The sequence below is a fragment of the Asparagus officinalis genome, chromosome 1 (genome assembly GCF_001876935.1).
Source record: "Asparagus officinalis chromosome 1, Aspof.V1, whole genome shotgun sequence".
NCBI classification, from domain to species: Eukaryota; Viridiplantae; Streptophyta; class Magnoliopsida; order Asparagales; family Asparagaceae; genus Asparagus; species Asparagus officinalis.
In genome coordinates, this window is record NC_033794.1 from 14,851,680 (window position 1) to 14,873,180 (window position 21,501).

The 21,501-nt window shown below is 37.5% G+C and overlaps 1 protein-coding gene across 1 annotated transcript; it reads left to right on the forward strand.

Annotated features, from left to right (window-relative positions):
• Nucleotides 379-4,196, forward strand: LOC109851287 (desumoylating isopeptidase 1). The gene is made up of 5 exons (XM_020421350.1): nt 379-612; nt 841-924; nt 1,926-2,023; nt 2,580-2,896; nt 3,633-4,196. Exons 2-5 carry the CDS (start codon nt 898-900, stop codon nt 4,013-4,015), a joined length of 825 nt encoding a protein of 274 aa, XP_020276939.1. The 5' UTR covers nt 379-612; nt 841-897; the 3' UTR covers nt 4,016-4,196.

Here is a 21,501-nt window from a genome sequence, read left to right on the forward strand (position 1 = left end):
ATCTACAATTGACTCCTCATCGTTTACTTATTGTGGAACTAAATGAATATAGCAAAAGAGATCGGAGAAGTGTAGTTTTGTTAGCAAACAGAAAATATACGGGACTAGTAGTCCCGTATATTTTCTGAGTGCACTAATCATGAAATTAAACATACGGGACTAGTAGTCCCGTATGTTTTCTGAACCTTTTTCAAAATCGACTTCTTTTGCTAAAAAACGGTCTATTTTGCTAATTACTCCAAAATACGGTCTATTTCGCTAATTATTTTCCAAAAACGGTCTATTTTGCAAATTTTCCCTTTACTTTATTCTAACCCAACGCCCCCAAAACGTAGGCTGACTTGAAATCACATTTGAACGAACGAACGTGGCACATTCCTGTAGGCACAAAATCTCTGCGTTTGAAACGTGAAACGATCAAATAAATTATAACTGTAGATCTGAGTGATGCGCGTTCTCATTACACCGAGAATCTTCTAGATACGGCAACCAAACGGCGACTCCGCGATTATTTAAACCGAACATTCCACAACTTTCGCCTCGCACTTTACATCGTCGAAACGCGATCGAGGCGAATTTTTACGAATTTTATTCCGTACTCGTTTCTTTCAGGTAATCAATCAATTAGTTTCCCCAATTTCACGTTCTTTTGCTTTGATCTTGATTTGTTTCTTCAATGTGCACTCGATCTGATCGGTAAAAAGCGGGATCGGGTTTCTTGATCGTGCAATTTGGGCGTTTAGGGTTCATTTTCTTCTTCGACGATTTTCTTTGAGCTAATTTGCTTTAAGAATTAATATTTTTTTGAAGAAAAAGTTGAGTTTTTTTCTTTCTTTGCAGTGTTTTAGAGTTCGTCCATTTGACTTTTGGAGGAGGAGGCTTGCATCGGTTGCAGATATGGGAGAGGTGAGAGATATGGGAGAGGTAAGAGGAATAATGTTTGAATTTTTTTTATTAAGGAAAATGCTTCTTTTTTATGCAATAGACTTATTATTTGCGGACAGTATTTACGGTCACGAGATTGATTGTAATATAAAGATTGAATAGGCATAAGCTATTTTCTTAATTGAGGTCAATGAAATAGATAGTTGTCTAATTGGACAAATTTATCAACATTTTTGGGTGCTATTCAACTTTAAATTCCTCAAAGTTCCTTGCTTTTGGGAGAGATGCTTTGTTGATGAACTGATATTTATAAAGACGGCGATAATCATCCTAAGAACGCAAGATTAATTGCCGAGTCCTTGTAATATTGCTTTGATTTTTGTTTGGTAACTCTTGATACTTGGATCTTGGGTTGCTCTTATGAAATTTTTGTCATTGTCATTTGAGAAGCTTGGATTTCGGTTGTCCAGAGATTCTTGTCATTTGATTTCTTTCAATAGTTGGATGGTTTCATGTCAGTTATGTCACTTTAAGATGTGAAAGATTAATGCAATGTGGGATTTGTGTGGTAATGAATGATAATAGCTGCATGACAAGCATTTGAACAAGATATTTTCCGGAACTATAGCTGTGATTTAATATATTCGATGCAAATTGAAATAGGATGTACTGTGATCCTGTCTAACATCCTATGCTAGTAACGGTAGTATTACAAGAAAGTGTTGAAAAGTTTTGAGTGATGGCATAGAAAAATGTTGAGGCACACTACTGAGTACTGTTAATTAGATTTCATATATCAATTAAATTGCTATGATTTGTTAGTACCTGCTACATGACCTGGAAGGATGCATGATAATTGATAGGCACTAGGGAGAGTAAGCATGCATTCTATGAAAACAGACTCTGCTTGTTAGAATAAAGCATGTTACCGAGTTACTATATTTTTCCGTTGTTTGTCTACTTCAAGTACTTCTTTATGTTACTTGAGTATGATCTGTGTCATTTGCAAGTATTGGCACCAATTGACCGATCTTGTACAGGATGGCCATAGGGTGACCTTGAATATGTATGACCTCAGCCAAGGACTTGCACGCCAATTTTCAACTTCGCTTTTGGGGAAGGCTATTGAAGCTATATGGTAAGTGTTCAATATCATGGCATTCGTGTTTCATGAGATAAACCTTTTCTGCTGGTGATTAAGCTCTCATTATTAATAATGAAGCTGAAGACTTGTTTCTCAACATAATGTCTAAATAGATCACCTTCATTTCGTTGTCCTTGTCAAGGTTTTTGTAACCCTAAGGGGGGAAACTTGGTGTTACTCAAAACAAATTTTAGCCAAGGATGTCCTGCCATATCTCTCTTGTTCTTGATGAGGGAGCCAACAATTGCGTAGCCTTCAGGGCATAATACAACCAATAATTTGTGTGAAATCATTCTCCTCTTGGAGGACTTTAGTGATTATCTGCTATTAGAGCTGCTCATTTATGTTTGGTTGGTAGATTTCAAGTGTTTCATGGTTAAGCAATTCACTGTTAGTATATTGTAGCTACATTTTCTTTTACCACTTAAGCTACTAACATTAACATTTTGTATGCAGGAGTAGAGGCTTCATATCATGCAAAATTTCAGTGATATGTTTTTTTTGGATTGGTTATCATAGTTTTTTTTGTTTTGACTCTATTTATTGACAGGCATACAGGTGTTGTAGTTTATGGAAATGAGTATTATTTCGGGGGAGGAATACAGCATAATCCAGCAGGAAGAACTCCCTATGGTACACCTATGCGAGTGATCGATCTTGGGGTGACCCATGTACCTAAGGAAGTCTTTGAGGAGTATTTGCAAGAGATCAGCTCTCGATATACTGCAGAAACCTACAAACTTCTCAGCCACAACTGCAATAATTTCAGTAACGAGGTTGCACATTTTTTGGTTGGAACCTCCATTCCTGAGTATATCCTTCAGCTACCCAACGAGGTCCTCAACAGCCCAATGGGGGCTTTAATTTGTAAGAAACCTAACTTCATTTTAGTTCTTATTGGGGAGAATTGGATATGAAATGACAACTCATTTGTTAAATGAGCTATCAAGAGGACTGTGGAACAGTGGTGAGATTCATTGTGCTTGTTACCTCGTTAGCAGGTGGATCTCATCAATTCATCTAATTGACAGCTCAGTTTGTTAAATGAACTGTCAGTTCATACCCATTAGTCCATTACATTGTTATTATTTATTTTAGGGTTAATTGAAGATACTATCCCTTTACTGTAGGTATAACCACTTGTTTTTCTTCCCCCATGAGGTTTATGTTTCCCATTTGGTTGAGTTGTCATGTGTGAAAATCGCAGTGATGAAATTATCTTTTGGCATTAGTTTAACTGGAAAAAGACCAAATTGTCATTAAGTTGAGGGGAGAAAAAAAGTAATGAAGCTGTTATTGTCTTTTAAGTTGAGGTCAAAAAGAAGTAATGAAGTCGAAAGTTTTAAGTGTCTAAGTGTGCTACATCACCATGGTCTTTATGGTGTATCTACAAGTCGAGATAGTATCTAGTGAGTATGGTTCATGATATTAAATATGCACCAAAAGGATATAAATCCTTACATCGGTGCACTAATCACAAAGTCAAATCACTCGGTCAAATGATTTAAGGTCTATTGGATACTTTCTCGTGCAAGTAATGATTATATTATCCTAACTTTGATCAAACTCTTGAGTTGTATCGTTCATTCTTGGGCTTATGCAGTGCCAATGATTCAGAGTTTGGAGGCAACTGTAAGAACAGGTGCTGTGCCTCAAGCACCTCAGTTCGTCAACCCTCTTGCGGCAGCTACACAGCCATCACATCCTAGGTCTTCTTTCGCAAGCCTCCGCTCAGCCTCTACAGATCAGGCTAAAGCCCAAGCACCACAGCCAGGCCCAGATACAGCAACAAATCCCATTGCTGGTAGAGAGAAGGAAGCTGTTGTTGATCCGATGGGAGATGCTCGGAGCATAGTGCAGGAAGAGATCACCAAAGAGTTTGCAGCGATCATGGCGAGTGGAACTCTGAGAGCTAGTGAGGCAGCTGCTCTTGCTACAAGAAGAGTGATGGAGAAGCATGGAAGGTTGAATTCTTCCATGAACTAGGGGTTGAGGATATCGTAACACATTCATTGGAAAGGCATTCATCATTGATATCTGTGGAATTTGTCGAATATACTTGTGATTTTATCGACCTTATTGCTACAATTTGGGATGCTCTGGATTTAGTGTATTGACTTAGCTGATTACAGATGATTTATGGATGTTGTGCTCCCTTCTTTATTTATCTCATGTGATGGGAACCTGGTGTTATTTAGTTAGAAATTACACCCTAAAAAACCCATGATTATACTTTGTCATTGAGATTGTGATTGCCTGACCTCTGGTGGTCCTATGGTACGTTAAAGGCTGTGTTTGGTTTGATGGAAAGGGAGAGAAAAGAAAAAGAAAGAGAAAGTAAAAAGAAAGGAAAAGAAAAAGAAAAGAAAATGATGTTCTTTTTATTGTTTGGTTAGAAAGAATATTGCAAGGAAAGTTAGAAGAAAATTCATAAGAAAGTTATTTTCTCTTGTTTGGTTACCTTTCTGAGAAAATAGGAAGAAAATTATCACAACATAATTTTAATTCATACTTTTTGGAATTAGATTCATATTGTTTGATTCAGATGTTGAGTGGCCATCAACATCGAGTTTGTAAATATTAACAAGCAGAAGCACAACCATAATTCTACTAATTAAAGAACAACATTTCTCACACATAATATTTGCAGAAAGAAAGGTCAATGAAAGAACCCAAACAAATCTAAAGTAAATGTCATGATATTCCTAATGTAAAGTATAATCCATTTCTAGTCACAAAGTCTATTACAATCAATTTCATATAAAAAATCTTAACCAACAAAATCTATTACAATCAATTTCATATATAGAGAATATTAACTAAAGAGAGAGAGAAATATGTCGAAGTCCTTGGTTTTTGACTTTAGTGAGTCCATCAAAACATCAATCTCGCATCCTTCATCCCCTGAAATTAATTCAAAAAAATTCAAATAAGTAGAATATAAAGGTCCAATATAGTTATAACTTAGAATTTGCTACAAATTATATCTAACACTGTAAAAAGTAAAACATAAACGAAGATGCGAGCTCCAATATAGTTATAACTTAGAAGTAAATCAACATAACTCTCTATCACAATGAAGAAAGATTCCTACACTTCCGCCTATAAACCAACATAAGCTCCAATATAGTTATAACTTAGAAGTAAACCAAAATATTGACTGCCATTGTACAAACACCTCATCAATATCCTCTTAATTCCCAAACAAAATATTCACACTGAAGAAACTCTCCTCTTATTAACACAAAAATTCCCTCAATCCCCCAGATGAGCACCTTACAAACAAAGCTCTGATCCATATGACCTTGCAAATTAAACCTAGAACTGTGAACTCATAGCGAGCTGCAGACAAGACTTGAGTCTGTCAGAGGCCACTATGGTACTATCCCCAATGAAAAGAAAATTTCGGCGGAGATGATGTAGTATGAATGTGGACAAATGAAGTTCAAATACATATCCGAATAAGTGAGACGAGTGCTAATACATATAGATTGTTGCTTTTGTAGTATAACAACATGGCGGAAACTACTTGGATCTTTTTACCTTATAAGGAACTACAGTTAAATGTCAACTCATTTATCTTTCAAGTGGTTATGTTAAATATTATCTGCTTCCTATCCATCTAAATCCCAAATCATTTTACCAACAAATAACAAGGGAGTCCAGCTCAAAGACCCCAATAACTAGCAAGACATTATGAATATTAGAATACAGGTCAAAACTTGGAACTTGGATCAGTGAGAAATTAAAGATGGTTGATTATAAAGGGAGAAGATTGAATTGAGAGAGAAGTAGACTCTTTGCGATATGGATCCCAATATAAGCTGACATATTAAATATAAACATCTTATTTCTGCCAGCAAAAAGGGAACAAAGAAAAACATGGAAGTGTATGTACAGTGTTATTGTAGCCATTTCTCTAGTAGCAGAATGGCTTGTCATTAATGATTATTGGCAAGCGGCGGATGGAATTCTAACCGTGATTTTAACATTCATTTTCTTTTTAATTTTCTTTCAAACCAAATCAGGTAAAGATACTTTCTATTGCACTTTCTTTTCCTTTTCTTCATTTTCCTCCAAACCAAACAGAGCCTAAAGGGAGGGAGGTCTTTGACAATCGTTGTAGGAATAGAAAAAAGAGGAACGCTAGAAAGCGAAAGGAGCTACTGGGTACTGAGAGGGAAGGATGGAATGCGCTATGACCGGCTCGTCGGAAAAAGTTTACTGACACGGTTAATAATTGCAAGCTCATATACATGGGCTTTACAGGCACTCAATTCACTTGGGTAGGCTCGGACAGAAATGGGATAAGGAAAAATCTTTTTTTATAGGAAGAAACGGCTACTTGTGAGATGGAAAGCCAACAAGTCTCTGTTCAGTCGCTTATAAGTTGATTACTAAGGTTTTGGTGGGGAGTCGACTCAATGCAGCTTTATACGCGGTAGGCAAGCGGCGGATGGCATTCTAACCGCGCAAGGGATCATTCGCTCTATGCGTAAAAATGGAAAGGAAGAGGGCGGCGACGGCCTTAGGGGCTGTTTGGTTGTATGTTTTTATCATGTAAAAGGATAGAAAGTGTAAAAAAGTGGGTCTCAATGTCAGCTTTCATCACTTTACATTGTTTGTTTAAATTCTCTTTGACATGAAAAGCTTACACCTTTTGATGAGGTGTCACCGAAAGCAAAATCATCAAAATTAGGAGTGATTTTGTTGAAAAGCTTACACAATGTCATAAATGTGTCCAAAAAAATAATAAAAAAATCAAAACCTTGTAGAAAGTGGTGGGGTGGATAACCACTTTTCATTTTGTGTCATAAATACTCTAGTTTACATTATACTATCCAAACAATGTAATACTATTATTTTAGGATTCATAAAGATTCCTAACCAAACAATGTAAACACTCGAATGGAAAGTGGTGAGGTGGATAACCACTTTCTATTTTGTGTCATAAATACTCTAGTTTCCTAAAGGCATCCAAACAGCCCTTTAAAACTTGACCTGGAAAAGACATATATGACAGAGTGCGTTGGGGATTTTTTTTTAGAGGAAACTTCGGTTATGTTTGGATTCCCGGATCAGCGGGTGAAGCTCGTTATGCTCTGTGTTTCCTCAGTTAGTACCCCGATCCTTTGGAACGGTGAGACCACAGAGCCCTTCAGTCCTCAGAGGTGCCTTCGTCAGGGCGATCCAATTCTCCCTATTTGTTCGTTTTGTTTAGGGAATGCTTGGGCCGGATGGATTTCAGAAAAGGTTCAGGACAAATCTTGGCAGGCAGTCAGAGTTTGTAGAGGCGGGATAGCCATTTCTCACCTGTTTCTTTGTGGTTCTCACCTGTTTCTTTGTGGACGATTTGTTCCTTGTATCTCAGTCTAGTCATGGTCAGGCGATTGATTGCCTGCAGGGAAGAAGAGAAAGAACAAGGGATTTCGTTTGAGGGGGCTCCGGTAACAGATAAGGGGTTTGAATTTGATTATGTATTGTTGTATTTTCTCAAGAAGAACGCTCCGCCTTTTATAGGGGCCGAGCTCATCATCTCCATCCCCTCATAACCGCCTTTGAGAGATTTTCTTTCAACAAACCTAATTCCCACGTTTTCACGTTTTTCATAATTTTTTCATGTTTCTCTCAATCGAGAAACGTTGATTTGGTCACACAAGACCGAGTCAAGGTAACATCTCCCACTTGACCAAATCAACCAAGTGATATGTCTATCACTATCCGTGAGATCAAATGTTTCTTCTTACCATTACTCTCATTATTCATAGAGAATAACTCTTATTTCATTATTCATGAAATTTTACTTGGACTTATTTATTCCCAAGTCCTATAAAACTTACATGTTTGATAAAAGATTTTGCTGGTATTTCTTTTGTCAAAGGATTAGCAATCATATCTGTAGTAGGGATATAAGTCATGTTGACTTCTCTCTTTTCTACAATATCTCAAATATAGTGATTCTGGATCTCAATATGTTTTTCTTTGGAGCTATTCGCGCCGCTATTGATTAAGCTAATTGATGTTTGATTATCACAATAAATATCAATATGTCCTTCTAACAAATTGAGATCTAGATCAATTAAAAACCGTCTTATCCAAACAACATGTGTAGTTGCTATACTGCAAGCTATATATTTAGCTTCTTGTGTATATCTAGCAACACGCCCTTATTTCTTGCTACTCTAAGAAATAATCCTCCTCCAAAGATGAATAAGTATCCCGAAGTGGACTTTTCATCATCGTTATCATCTCCGAAAGCAGCATCGGAATAACTGAGGAGATCAAGCGAATTGGCTTGATAAACTAATCTATGAGTCAATGTATTTTTGATATACTTCATAATCCTTTTAACAGCTTCCTAATATGATGGTCCATTACTTTGATATCGACTGATTAGACTTACAGCATAAGCTATATTAGATCTGGTGCACAATATTGCATACATCAAGCTTCCAATTGCTTGTGTTAGGGATTTTCAAACCCTGTTGCGATTTGAAAATAGAGATGAGAGAAGGAAGAGAGAAAAAACAAATCATAGAACACACAGAATTTACGTGATTCACTTCTCGATGAGAGAAGCTACGTCTATGGCCGCCGTAGGTAAAATTGTACTATGTTCTGAATAGTTTACAAGCTGCGTTCTGATCATCCTTTTATAGCTAGGGTATTAGTTGGGGTTCTGGCGATTCGATCACTTAAGCGAATTGGGCCGGGTCTGAAAATTAGGCTCCACATAACCTAACAGCTTGAGCTAAGAAACATCTAATGGCTTTTGCCCCTCTCCAGGGCTTTGCTCTTTACATAATCTCTTTTCCATGACCAACGGAGTTGGCGCCGGATTGAAATTCTTTATTCCAAACCTTTTAAGAACTGATCTTAAATATTTTTCTTGGTTTAAACTTAGCATTCAAGACTTTCTATCTCGAATTATTTGAATTTTAAGAATATATGATGCATCTCCCATGTCTTTCATCTCAAACTTTTCGTTGAGATCTACTTTGATTTTATTCAATATTTCTATGTCATTCCCAGCAAGCAATATATCATCTATATATAAGGATAATATAGTAAATTTTCTCCCACTTTTTAAGACATATACACAATTATCTAATTTATTTTGAATAAAACTAAGTCTAGTGACTGCATCATGAAATTTGAGATACCATTATCTAGAAGACTGTTTTAAACCATTGTCTAGAAGGCCTTACATGTTCATCGATTCCAGATTCTTGTACGCAAACTGACTTATTTTCAAGAAACTGGAATCGATGAACAGGTAAGGCCTTCTAGACAATGGTTTAAAACAGTCAAAGGCTCAATCAATGACAGGAATTTTCTCACACTCATTTATTAATATAAAAAATATTTTCATATCATACAAGGATCCCTAGGCACTATGAGTGGCTAAAAAGTTTAGTGGATAATTTTTTGCCTTTTCCTTGCCTATCCAGTATCTCCCAATCACCATCTGACTCCTCCTTTTTCTTTCCCTTTTCCTTGCCCATCAACGGGCAATACAAGTCCTTTTGGTATAGATAGTCCTCCATCTGCGACTTCCAGTATGCGAAATCTGAACCGTCAAACTTCTCGATCTTTGATTTGTTTTTCTCTGCCTTGGCTTTCACACAAATTGCTGAACGAAGCTCTGATACCAGTTGTTGGAGATTCGAAACAATCAATCGAACCCTTGCCTTTCTGGACCTTGTGTTGAAAGTAGGAAAGTAGGAATAATACCACAAATAAAGATCTAACCTTGTAAAAAATAGTAAATGAGACGAACACACAGATTTAACGAGGTTCGGCAACGTGCCTACGTCCCCGGGAGCCACACCACACAATTTCTTTATTAATTAAAGAAGAAATGCAAGCTCTCAAACTAGAGTTTAATCTCTCTGAGATTCTCTCTCTTTCTGCAGTCAAAAAGCTCTCTTTTTCGTGTTGTACAAATCCTAAAAATGTTTAAGGTATATATATAGAGTCCTGGTAGAAACAGAATCCAAAATAGTTTAGGAAACTATTTGACCGCGTTACGGTCAACCGTGACGGTCGACCGTGCAGGTCTCGCGGTCGACCGCTCACCAATCGTGGTCGACCGTATCAAAAACTCGAGACCAAAAATCCTACACGGTTGGCGCGGTCGCCCGCCGTGATCGACCGCCTTCGGATCCAGCTCCTCCTGATCTCCTGTGCACGTTCGCGGTCGACCGCCAGATTCTCGCGGTCGACCGTGGATCTATCAGGTCATTTTCTTCGTCGTTTTGATTCCAGCTTTCGTCTCGACTTTGGGTCTACATATTAGACTAACATATGCTACATGCCGATTCAATTGCCTGCTTAAACTCTGTGATGGCTCATCACCTACTGAAGAAAGGATCCTCCAAGGTCCCCTCGGGCTCACAGGTATACCATTTCTGGCTAACTACATCTGCATATTCAGAACTTATTCAGTTCATTGGTTCCCCACTCAAACTCTATACTGACTTGATCGTCGGAGGAATTATCAGAGAACCCAACTCCGGTCTTCTAACGTACTTATTTTGCAGCTTTCTTATCCTAAACGGGGGATCATCTATATAAGAAGATTAGGGGACCTACACCGTTCATATCTACTCTAAACCCATCGCTAACTAGGAATTATTCTCTAATCGCACTGCCGAGTACAAGGACATTAACATTTTCATATAATAATGTTGAACCAAACAAAATATTAGAAATCTCAGAGCATATATAAAACACTTTTGGATTTGATTTGAAATTCTCATGAGTTTATAAATCCTAAAATTTTAGGATTTAAACCAAATAGCCCCTTAAAAAAGTACAAAAGTGTTTGACTATAATTTTACAATAAAGCATCTTGAACCGTCCACATAAAAAGCACAGATATCCATCTTAATTTCTCACAATTGGTCCAAATGTCCAAAGAAAATTTTAAAAATAATTTTAGCTAACTGATTTATGCATATACGAAAATTGTAACATTAGAGGCTGTTTGGTTGGCCAAAAATTCAAGGAAATCAATTATAAGAAATTATTTCTTATAATGGTTATATTTTTTTTGTTTGGTTCACACATTGAAACCAAGTGAAAAGATCATGTGACACATTTTCATAGACTGATGTGACTCATACTTAAGAAAACTCATTTCCTAGATTTTTGTAAGGACATGAATGAAAACTCATTCTTAATTATTTCCATCCCCAATTTCCTTTTCCTTTATTTCAAGGAAACCAACCAAACAGTAACAAATTGCAAAACACAACCAACCACAAATCTAAACAAAATCTAAAACACACATTAACAAACATCAAGATTTTAAACTTCAACCAAACACATGCAACTACAAACGGCATGCAAACAAAACCAGCTCTTTTCCATGTCCACATTATAAAATCTAAAAATCTCATTTTACATGCCGACCAAACTCTAAGCTCATCCACAACAACAACAGCAACAACAGTGTGCGAAAGTTACAAAGAAGACCAGGATCCATGACCAGCCCGCCACGTTCTTACTGCCTCAACCCAGCACGTCAGCGCCTGGCACCGGCGACTGCAGCCACCGGCCAAGCGGTTGAGTTGAGCCAGCCGGAGATGTTGGGCCCCATCATCCTTCAGCAAGCCTGCCACGTCAGCTATGCTCGTATTGGCCGTCGGATTCGGAGCCGGGCTTAGCGGTAGTTCGAATCGCCTGCCTTAAAAGCGTCCCTTCCTTAGAAACTCGTGGGGCAAGTAACGGCCAAGACCGGTTTCGGACGCCGCCCGCCGCCGCCGGATGGCTGAGATTCCGGGCGCGGTCTCCGCATGGAGCATCGACGAGTCTCCTCTCTTTTGCGCTTTCCGGTCATCGCCTGCCACGTCAGCACGAGGGCAGAAACGAGAATGAAATTGGGAATTTGGAGTTTTTGGAGGAAGGGGGTTATTTATAGAGATGCTGTTTGTTTAGTGCCCCTTGTAGGTACTGGAAATATCGAGAGTGCCATTATTAGATACTGAGTGGACGACGGAAACACCCTTGCGGTTTGATGTTATTATTGGTTTTTTTTAAAGTATTATAAGTTTGGATATTAATTATGAGAGATTAAATGATTCGAACTAAAACAAAAAATAATATAAGAAATAAATAATACCCAAAAAATGGTTTTATTTCTTTGTTCCCTGTTTGAATCTTTATCTATGGACAAATTTTTACAAATGACCATTTTTCAAAATTAATAAGTAAAATCGACCATTTAAAAAAAATCAGCAAAATCGACCATTTTCAGTGAAAATGGTCTATTTTGAGGTTTTTGAACTAGTCCCGTGCAGTTCTCCCAAAAACCCAATTCTTTGCAAAAGGCCGCATCTCTCCTCCTCGTCTTCCTCTCCAGGTTAGGACACATCGTTCCTCTCTAGCGTCCGGAGTCCAACCCGACACAGGAAGACGAGCGATTTGTCGGCTGTCACATCAGCTACCGTGTCTCTGTAAGACTAACCAAAGTCGGCCAGCTACGACGTACCCCCTCCTCCTTTCCGGCCCTCAACCTCGACCGGCGGCCTCGCACCTCGCCTCCTCGGCATCCCCCAACTCCCAAGCTCCTCACCGCTCTGCCTTCCTCCCCTCTCCCTCTCTCCTGGTCTCGCCTACGTCGTCCTTCACTCCCTCGTCTCTGTAGCTCTCCCTCGACGTGACGTCCTCGCCTCCTTCCCCCGCCCTCGCCCTCGTACGTTCCCTTCTCGCCTTCCCTCCGCTCCTCCGTTCTAGCCTTCAGCCCCCCCGATCCCCGTTCTCCACGTTCCCACTGAGGCTTCGATCTCCTGTCGTGTCAACCCCCCCCCTCGCAACCTCTCTAAACCAGGCGCCTCGTCCGCTCCTTCGTCTCCCTGCCTCCTGCACTTGCCTCTCGGGGCGTCGCCTCCCCCTCCTTCGTCCCACTGGACACCGCGCTGTTCAGGCCGCTGGCGCCGACGAAGGAGATGCTGGACATCGGTGATTGGGTTGGGGGAGGAGTTGGACATCGGTAATTAGGGTTTTTGGGAAAACTGCACGAGACTAGTCGAAAACTGCAAAATCGACCCTTTTCACTGAAAACGGTCGATTTTGCTGAATTTTTTTAAAATAGTCGATTTACTTATTAATTTTGAAAAACGGTCGTTTTTAAAATTTTGTCCTTTATTTATCTATCAGTCACTGTATACTTAAATAGTTAGTGATTGTGGGAGTGCAGCAATTGGTAGAGATGCCTTTTCTTTTATAGAAATGACATCGACGTTCATACTTTAATCATGGATTTTTATGATCTATTTGCCATGAATCATCGCCGCTACATTATCACTAATATTCTCACAACATATATAACTCACAGTTGGTTGTGATATTTCAGGGACGCATGATTCCCGTTTACTCGATTTTCATCAAAAATGATAAATCGGTGAGAGATAATGTCAGCAGAGACAAATTGAAAGATCATTCTTCTTTTTTTAAAAAATCAAATGATATCAAGTTTCCATCAAGATCTAGTAACATAACAATCGTTTATTATTTTGATAGGACAGCATTATGCAAATTCACAACACTTGTATACACGTGTGAAATTACTGGTCATCCTTGCAGCAGCAAACGTAGTGAATAGGGTTCACTTGTTTGCAGTATCCACCACCTCCAGTGTGCCGCGCATTGCAGAAGTCAATGCAGCCATTTGGAATACCTCTATCACAATACCCATTGTCAACACAAAAAAGAGTTTCACCCTCTGCAAATAATAATAATAATAAATAAAAATAAAAATCATAAAAAATGTTAGTTAATAAAAGGTAAATGAAAAGATTAAAGTTTGTTCGTCAACAAAAAAAAACATTATCAAATCATTAGGGTATGAATCCTGAAGAACAAAACTCTATCGGTGTTATGCTTTAATGTTTATCCTTTCACTAATTGTACCAAGATGTGATAAAGGAGGATGGTGATATTAGATAGCAGACGGATATTGCAAGACCTAATGTCGTCATCATGATATGGTTCTTAAGATAATTAGATAACTAAATGGAAAAATATGGTTCACATTCATGTCGCCGGTCAGAAAATTTTTAATGAAGAATGGTGTCGATATAAGTCAAGAACAAAAGATAGATGGACTTACTGCTACTGGCTTCAGGGCTATTGGCTACGGGGCTAATAGCTTGAGTAGATGATAATACAAAAGATAGAACAAGAACTACAATAATAGATTTGAAAATTGTGGAAGAAGCCATCTCTTTGATGATTGAGGTTGAGATAGGCGAGCATTTTATAGATAGAAATATACACAACTAATATGGTAAGCAGAACACGATAGGAAAGGAAATTAATATTCAAACTTTCTCCTTTTGAAATAAATTATAATTAGGTGCGTTATTTTATTTTAGTAGTTTTATACATGTGATTAAATATTATAATTATTTATTTTTAGTATATTTTCTTACTAAATTTTGTTCTTCGATTTCAATTTGATAGTTTTTGCTCACTTATGTCTCTAAAATTTAATATTGTGATTACTTATTTTTTTAAGGCTTGTTTGAATAGGCTACACCCCATTAATTAATTTTAAGTTTCCATGTTGATAATTGAATTGACATAAAACCAACGTGAAGCCAATTTGAATATTCATATTATTCGGATTGACATGAAATGAAGCTTTACCTAAGTAAGTATAGTGTTGCAAAAGTAAAAAATACTTGAAAAATAGCATTATAATAGCAAGAGGAATAGTTAAAGCCAATAATCCTAAACAATTGATTAGAAGTGGCTAAAATGGCACAAAAGAGAATATGAATTTTATTCATAATAATTAATAGACTTTATTAAAAATCATAAACTAAATATTAATGCTAACTCTAGTATAATTTTATATGATAAAAGCGTCCACAAAATAAGTATGTAACAATATTTAAAAACTCTGAATATCTCTTCCAAATATTCCCAATTTTACTCAAAAAATTAGGCTATTCTATAAAATATTAAGAAAATATTGTCTTTATTCTTTCTATTTCGTTCTTTATTGAGTCAAGATCAAGCCTTCTTCACTTTTATCTTTTTCTAAGGTAATTCTGGAGTGGTGTCTTCATCATCTACGTCAATTGCAACATCATGCTGGATCTGGACTTCTCGTGCTATTGTCTTTCCTTGGTCTCATTCATTTTTTATCTTCCCATCTAACCTTACAAGTAATTTAAATGAGAATAAATGTTAATGAGAACAAATGTTAATTATATATATATGACAATTTTTCTGTGTTTCTAATTCATTACTTAAGTTAGGATCATCTTTAATTATCTCTCTTATATATATGACAATTTTTCTGTGTTTCTAATTCATTACTTAAGTTAGGATCATCTTTAATTATCTCTCTTGATCGTGTGTTTGTTGGCTTCGTTGCCTAATTCATTACTTAAGTTAGGATCATCTTTAATTATCTCTCTTGATCGTGTGTTTGTTGGCTTCGTTGCATATAGTGAAGTCATCTTTATAATCTTTACTTTTTTCTAAATGAAAGCAAGTTCTAAACATCTCATGGTTGAATTTATCTCTCACGTTATGTTAGCCTGTATCTATAAGTTCATCATTGCATTCTCGCTATCTAGGTAGCCTCCATCACGTGTAAACTATTTTTTAATTGTGTTGCATTATAATATATAAAAATACCGTTGACCTTTATTGGTCATTTGAACCATACTTAAATAATTACTTGATATATTCTCATAAAAATAATTAAAATAATGGTTAAACATTAAGGCCTAATTAAAAACCAAATAGTTAATTTTACTAAACATGACTTCAACTCACTCTTAAGTAGATAATCTGGGCAGTTTGGGCCTAGCCCGAAACACGTTGGGCTGGGCTTCCAAGTAGGATTTGGGCAACTCCGAAATCCAAAATCAAAGACCTAAGACTAACCTAGAAAAAGCCCAGGCCCGACATGTGGAGCTTTCAGTCCAGGTTTGGGCAGCTCCCAAAAAAGTCTGGCTTAATAAACCTGGCTGTAACCATGTCTAACTTAAAGTAGTATAAGATGGAATTTAATAAGCATACATTGTATTGTATTCATAATTTTTAAATAGGCATGGGAAACATATACCAGAAATCTCCTCAAAATCATTTCTCTTTGCCCATGATTTTTGACAACCCAAAAATTTAACATGATGGACACTGTTCAACTACTCACATCCGCGTAAACAAACAAAGAATAGGCTCTACAGAATTTTTATCTGATACGATTTTGTTGAGGGGCTCACTTTTAGACAAAATCCATTAGAATCCTTGTGGAATCAAAGTAACCAAGCAACCCCTTAGGAAAAAACTATTTTACTTATTGGAAAAATCTATAATCAAAATCTGTGTGATTACAGTTTGTAGTTGTTTTAAGGGTAAATTTACAAAAAAAAACCTTAAGTTTGAGCATTTCTCTGATAGCCCTCCTCAACTCTAAAATTTCACAAAATCCTCCTTCAGTTTTGGGGTTCTCAGTAAACCCACTTCAAGTTTTAACATTTAAAAAAACCCCTAAAAGTATGAACCACAATTTCTCCCAAAAAATACCACTCATCTATCAAATATCTAACTACATAACCAAATATTTTACTCAAAGAGAAAACTATTGTGAATATGTTTAAAAAACTTTTAGTAAAGTTGTGATTAACATAAATACGTAGGGTTTTTTTTACAAAATTTAGCTAGTGAGAGTCAATGAATGCCTTTTAGTTTGGAGGTTGTTTCGTTAAATTTTTTAAAAGATTCCAACATTATTATTTTTCTGTTTTAATGAGAATAAAAGTTAATCTCACAAAAAAAATTATTTTTCAAATTTATTAAATAATGTTAAAAACATCTGATGTGAATAACTGTTTTTAAATTCTCATGTTATTTCTATAAATCTTCGATTTTGAGGGGTTTTTTGTTATTTTTTAAAACTTTAGGTTGCTTTATGCAAATTACAAACTATTTATAAGTCAGTGTATTATTATTGAGGGTTTGAAATTCTCATGGTTTTTTCATGAATTTTTAATATTTAAGGTGTTGTTTATAAATTTTAAATTTTTTAGGATGCGTTATACAAAGTACAAACTACTTATGGGTTTTTCTTGATCAAATTGATTTATACTGCTAATTAATGCCTTCAGCTCCTAGCAGAGTTCTCATTGCAGAGGCTACATTTGTAAAACCCCGAAAATTTCTACAATAAATATATGTGAATTATTAATAGTAAATATTTTCCTTGTGATGAATAATCATATATATACACATATATATGTCATATGAATGTAATTATCCGTGTTTGAGAACCCAACAAGTGATTTTAAGTGAGAGAAATCAAGTGTTATGGTCAGCGTGTGAAATGCCCAGCAGCAGGCATTTTTGTGCTGCGCGGTCGACCGACGCGGTCGATCGTGGCGGTCGACCGACGCGGTCGACCGCACAGCGGTCAGAGAGCTTCCATGTTTTGTTTTCTTTGCGGTTTTGTTTCGGGTCTTTTGGGTTTCGGGTCGGGTTAGGGAGTTAGTATTTATACCAACTCAACCCAGGAGAGCCTCTCTTCACCTCAGGCTCAAAACCCTAGCCCCCATCTCTCAAATCTCAAACCCTAGCTGGATTTGGTGCTTAGGAGGAGATCTGGAGAATTTTTCAGCGGGATTTTGGATTGGCAGTGTAGAAAATCAACCTCCTGCAGATCTAGGGCTTTCGTCAACACCCAAGGCGAGTAACTTCTCGCCCAACCCCCACCCCCTTTTGTTTTCATGTCAAGAATTGAGTTTTATTGGGTTTCATCGAGCCAAATTCGTATTTTTGGATAGCTAATAGATTATTATGGCATAAAGTATGAATTTGGGGTATTATTTTTTTTTAAAACTCACCAATGATTTTCTGTTTAAAGATCTAGATCTGAAAATATCTAAAAAGGAGTAAAAATCGACCGCGGCGGTCGACCGCGATGTCTTGGCGGTCGACCGACCCGGTCGACCGAGTATATCTCTGCTGAACAGTGAGGCTTGTGTCCGTATGCGGTCGACCGGGTCGGTCGACCGCCGTCCAGTTTCATGCACTATTTGTTTTGCTGTATGTTTTTCAAGTGTTCGGGGGTTTTGCCTCGATTATAAATACTAAATTTCAGTTTTTGCCATACATCTGTGTATGATAGATGACTTGAGAGTACTAAGTTCAGAATCACGCACTGAGGGACGTGTGTGATTGGCCTATATGTATTCTTTTCTCATATCTTATCGATATTCACTATTTGGTCCAAGTATCAGGAAAAAACTACATTGTCTCAGTCCTCGTGTCGGACTATAATCCCTTAAAGTCCTCGCGTTGGACTATAATCCACCTCAGTCCTCGTGTTGGACTATAATCCATTTTTGCCCTCGCATTGGATATTTACCGCTTAAACCATTTGTTGACCAGTTATTAAGCTATGAGTATGTCACTTATTTGGTTATGACAGGACACAGTAGTTTATGTTCTGAGACGGATTATTTTCTCTTTATTATTGTTTCTGTATTGGACTTTGGGTTTGGTATTTAGGGATTTACAACTTTGAGATATAAGGTATATACATGAGGGTTTCCTTGTTTGGATTATTTCGCTCGACGTACCTATGCTCGTGTTGTAAATTTCTAAATACTAAAACCCTCTATAGTAAGATCAATGATTTTAGATCTCTTATATAATAACTGTATTTTCTTATACAACGAGCCCTGTTCCCTTGGGGTTGGTTGTGATGTTACTCGCTAGCGCTTTGACACTCGTTGTTCCTCCCCCTTTCAGGTAACGAGCCAGGAGCCCGGAGAGTCGCAGGTTGATGGCGACACACTTTAGTGTTCAGCTGTCTATTTTAGCTATGTTTTATTTTGGAGAGTTGTAAAGGCGGTGTGCCTTATTTCCTCTTGTCAGACATTTGTATTTGAGACTTGTAGAGTATTCCAGTTTATTTACTCAGATCTTGACTATGTATTTCTGTATGTTGGATGATGAGATATTTATGTGACTATTATCATTCCATCAGTATATCTTGTATCATCTTTTACCTATATTATACCTACACCAGTTGTTGACTCTACTAGACAGATGTTAATTGTGACAGTGAAACATGTTATTGCACGGTGTGGTGCATAGCAGGTTTGACATCCTAGGTTTCACCTCGGACTGCAGCCTTGTGTGAACCCAGGGGCGTCACACCTTATCCTTAGAGGCATAGGCCAAATGAGCACTTTCAGTCTTATCTTGCTTCAACCTGTCTTTTTCTTGCACACAGTATGAAATGAGCTCATTTAGAGTCAATTTCTCCTTTTGACAGTTATAACTGACCTTAAACTGATTGAATTGTGCAGGAAGAGATAACAGAACCAGATGCACTAATAACTCGTCACAATTGAGTTTTATTGGGTTTCATCGAGCCAAATTCGTATTTTTGAATAACTAATAGATTATTATGGCATAAAGTATGAATTTGGGGTATTATTTATTTTTAAAACTCACCAATGATTTTCTGTTTAAAGATCTAGATCTGAAAATATCTAAAAAAGAGTAAAAACCTTGTTTTTATTGCTAACGATGGGTAAATCATGTTTATATGTATATGGGATCTTTGTGACAAGTTTTAAAGGTTTAAATTCGCGATTTACTGCTTCATGACACTTCCATAAGTTGGGTCTTTGTTTTTTAAAAAAAAATCGTTGTTTTAGTTTTCAGCGGACAGAAAACCCAGATCTGGGTTCTGTCAGTCTCGCGGTCGACCGCATCGGTCGACCGCTGGGCGCGCAGAAGGTCAGAATGCACCTGACCTCTGCGCGGTCGACCGCGGCGGTCGACCGCGATGTCTTGGCGGTCGACCGACCCGGTCGACCGAGTATATCTCTGCTGAACAGTGAGGCTTGTGTCCGTATGCGGTCGACCGGGTCGGTCGACTGCCGTCTAGTTTCATGCACTATTTGTTTTGCTGTATGTTTTTCAAGTGTTCGGTGGTTTTGCCTCGATTATAAATACTAAATTTTAGTTTTTGCCATACATCTGTGTATGATAGATGACTTGAGAGTACTAAGTTTAGAATCACGCACTGAGGGACGTGTGTGATTGGCCTATATGTATTCTTTTCTCATATCTTATCGATATTCACTATTTTGTCCAAGTATCAGGCAAAAACTACATTGTCTCAGTCCTCGTGTTGGACTATAATCCCTTAAAGTCCTCGTGTTGGACTATAATCCACCTCAGTCCTCGTGTTGGACTATAATCCATTTTTGCCCTCGCATTGGATATTTACCGCTTAAACCATTTGTTGACCAGTTATTAAGCTATGAGTATGTCACTTATTTGGTTATGACAGGACACAGTAGTTTATGTTCTGAGACGGATTATTTTCTTTTTATTATTGTTTCTGTATTTAGACTTTGGGTTTGGTATTTAGGGATTTACAACTTTGAGATATAAGGTATATACATGAGGGTTTCCTTGTTTGGATTATTTCGCTCGACGTACCTATGCTCGTGTTGTAAATTTCTAAATACTAAAACCCTCTATAGTAAGATCAATGATTTTAGATCTCTTATATAATAACTGTATTTTCTTATACAACGAGCCCTGTTCCCTTGGGGTTGGTTGTGATGTTACTCGCTAGCGCTTTGACACTCGTTGTTCCTCCCCCTTTCAGGTAACGAGCCAGGAGCCCGGAGAGTCGCAGGTTGACGGCGAGGCATTTTAGTTTCAGTTGTTTACTTAGATATATTTTCTTTTGGAGTTACACTGTAGATTTTTGTTTAGGTATTTGAGAGTCTTATTCTAGAAGTTGTAAAGGCGATGTGCCTTATTTCCTCTTGTCAGACATTTGTATTTGAGACTTGTAGAGTATTCCAGTTTATTTACTCAGATCTTGACTATGTATTTCTGTATGTTGGATGATGAGATATTTATGTGACTATTATCATTCCATCAGTATATCTTGTATCATCTTTTACCTGTTTTGTACCCACACCAGTTGTTGACTGTACTAGACAGATGTTAATTGTGATGGTGAAACATGTTATTGTACGGTGTGGTGCATGGCAGGTTTGACATTCTTGGTTTCACCTTGGACTGCAGCCTTGTGTGAACCCAGGGGCGTCACAGTTGGTATCAGAGCTCTAGTTCCAATATCCTTAGGATCATCCTGTGTCGAGTCGTGGAGCTAGGATAGAGTTTCCTAGGATTCATGTATAGAGTCCGTAAGGATTTCCTAGTATGAGTGAGGACGATAGATGCGTATATCTCTAAAGTATTTGTGCAAATACTATATGTTGTGAAGATTGTATTGTGATACGCTATTTATAGAAGTCTATTTTTGGCTCATAAACTCTTATTTTCTTATGATCAGAGAGATGGCAGGGCGTGGTAGACCTCGTACCAGGAGAGCTACCCAGGCAGAGTCACAGCAGACTCCATCAGAGCAGCAGCCAGCTCAGTCCGAGCCTCAGCAGGCTCCACCCGAGCCG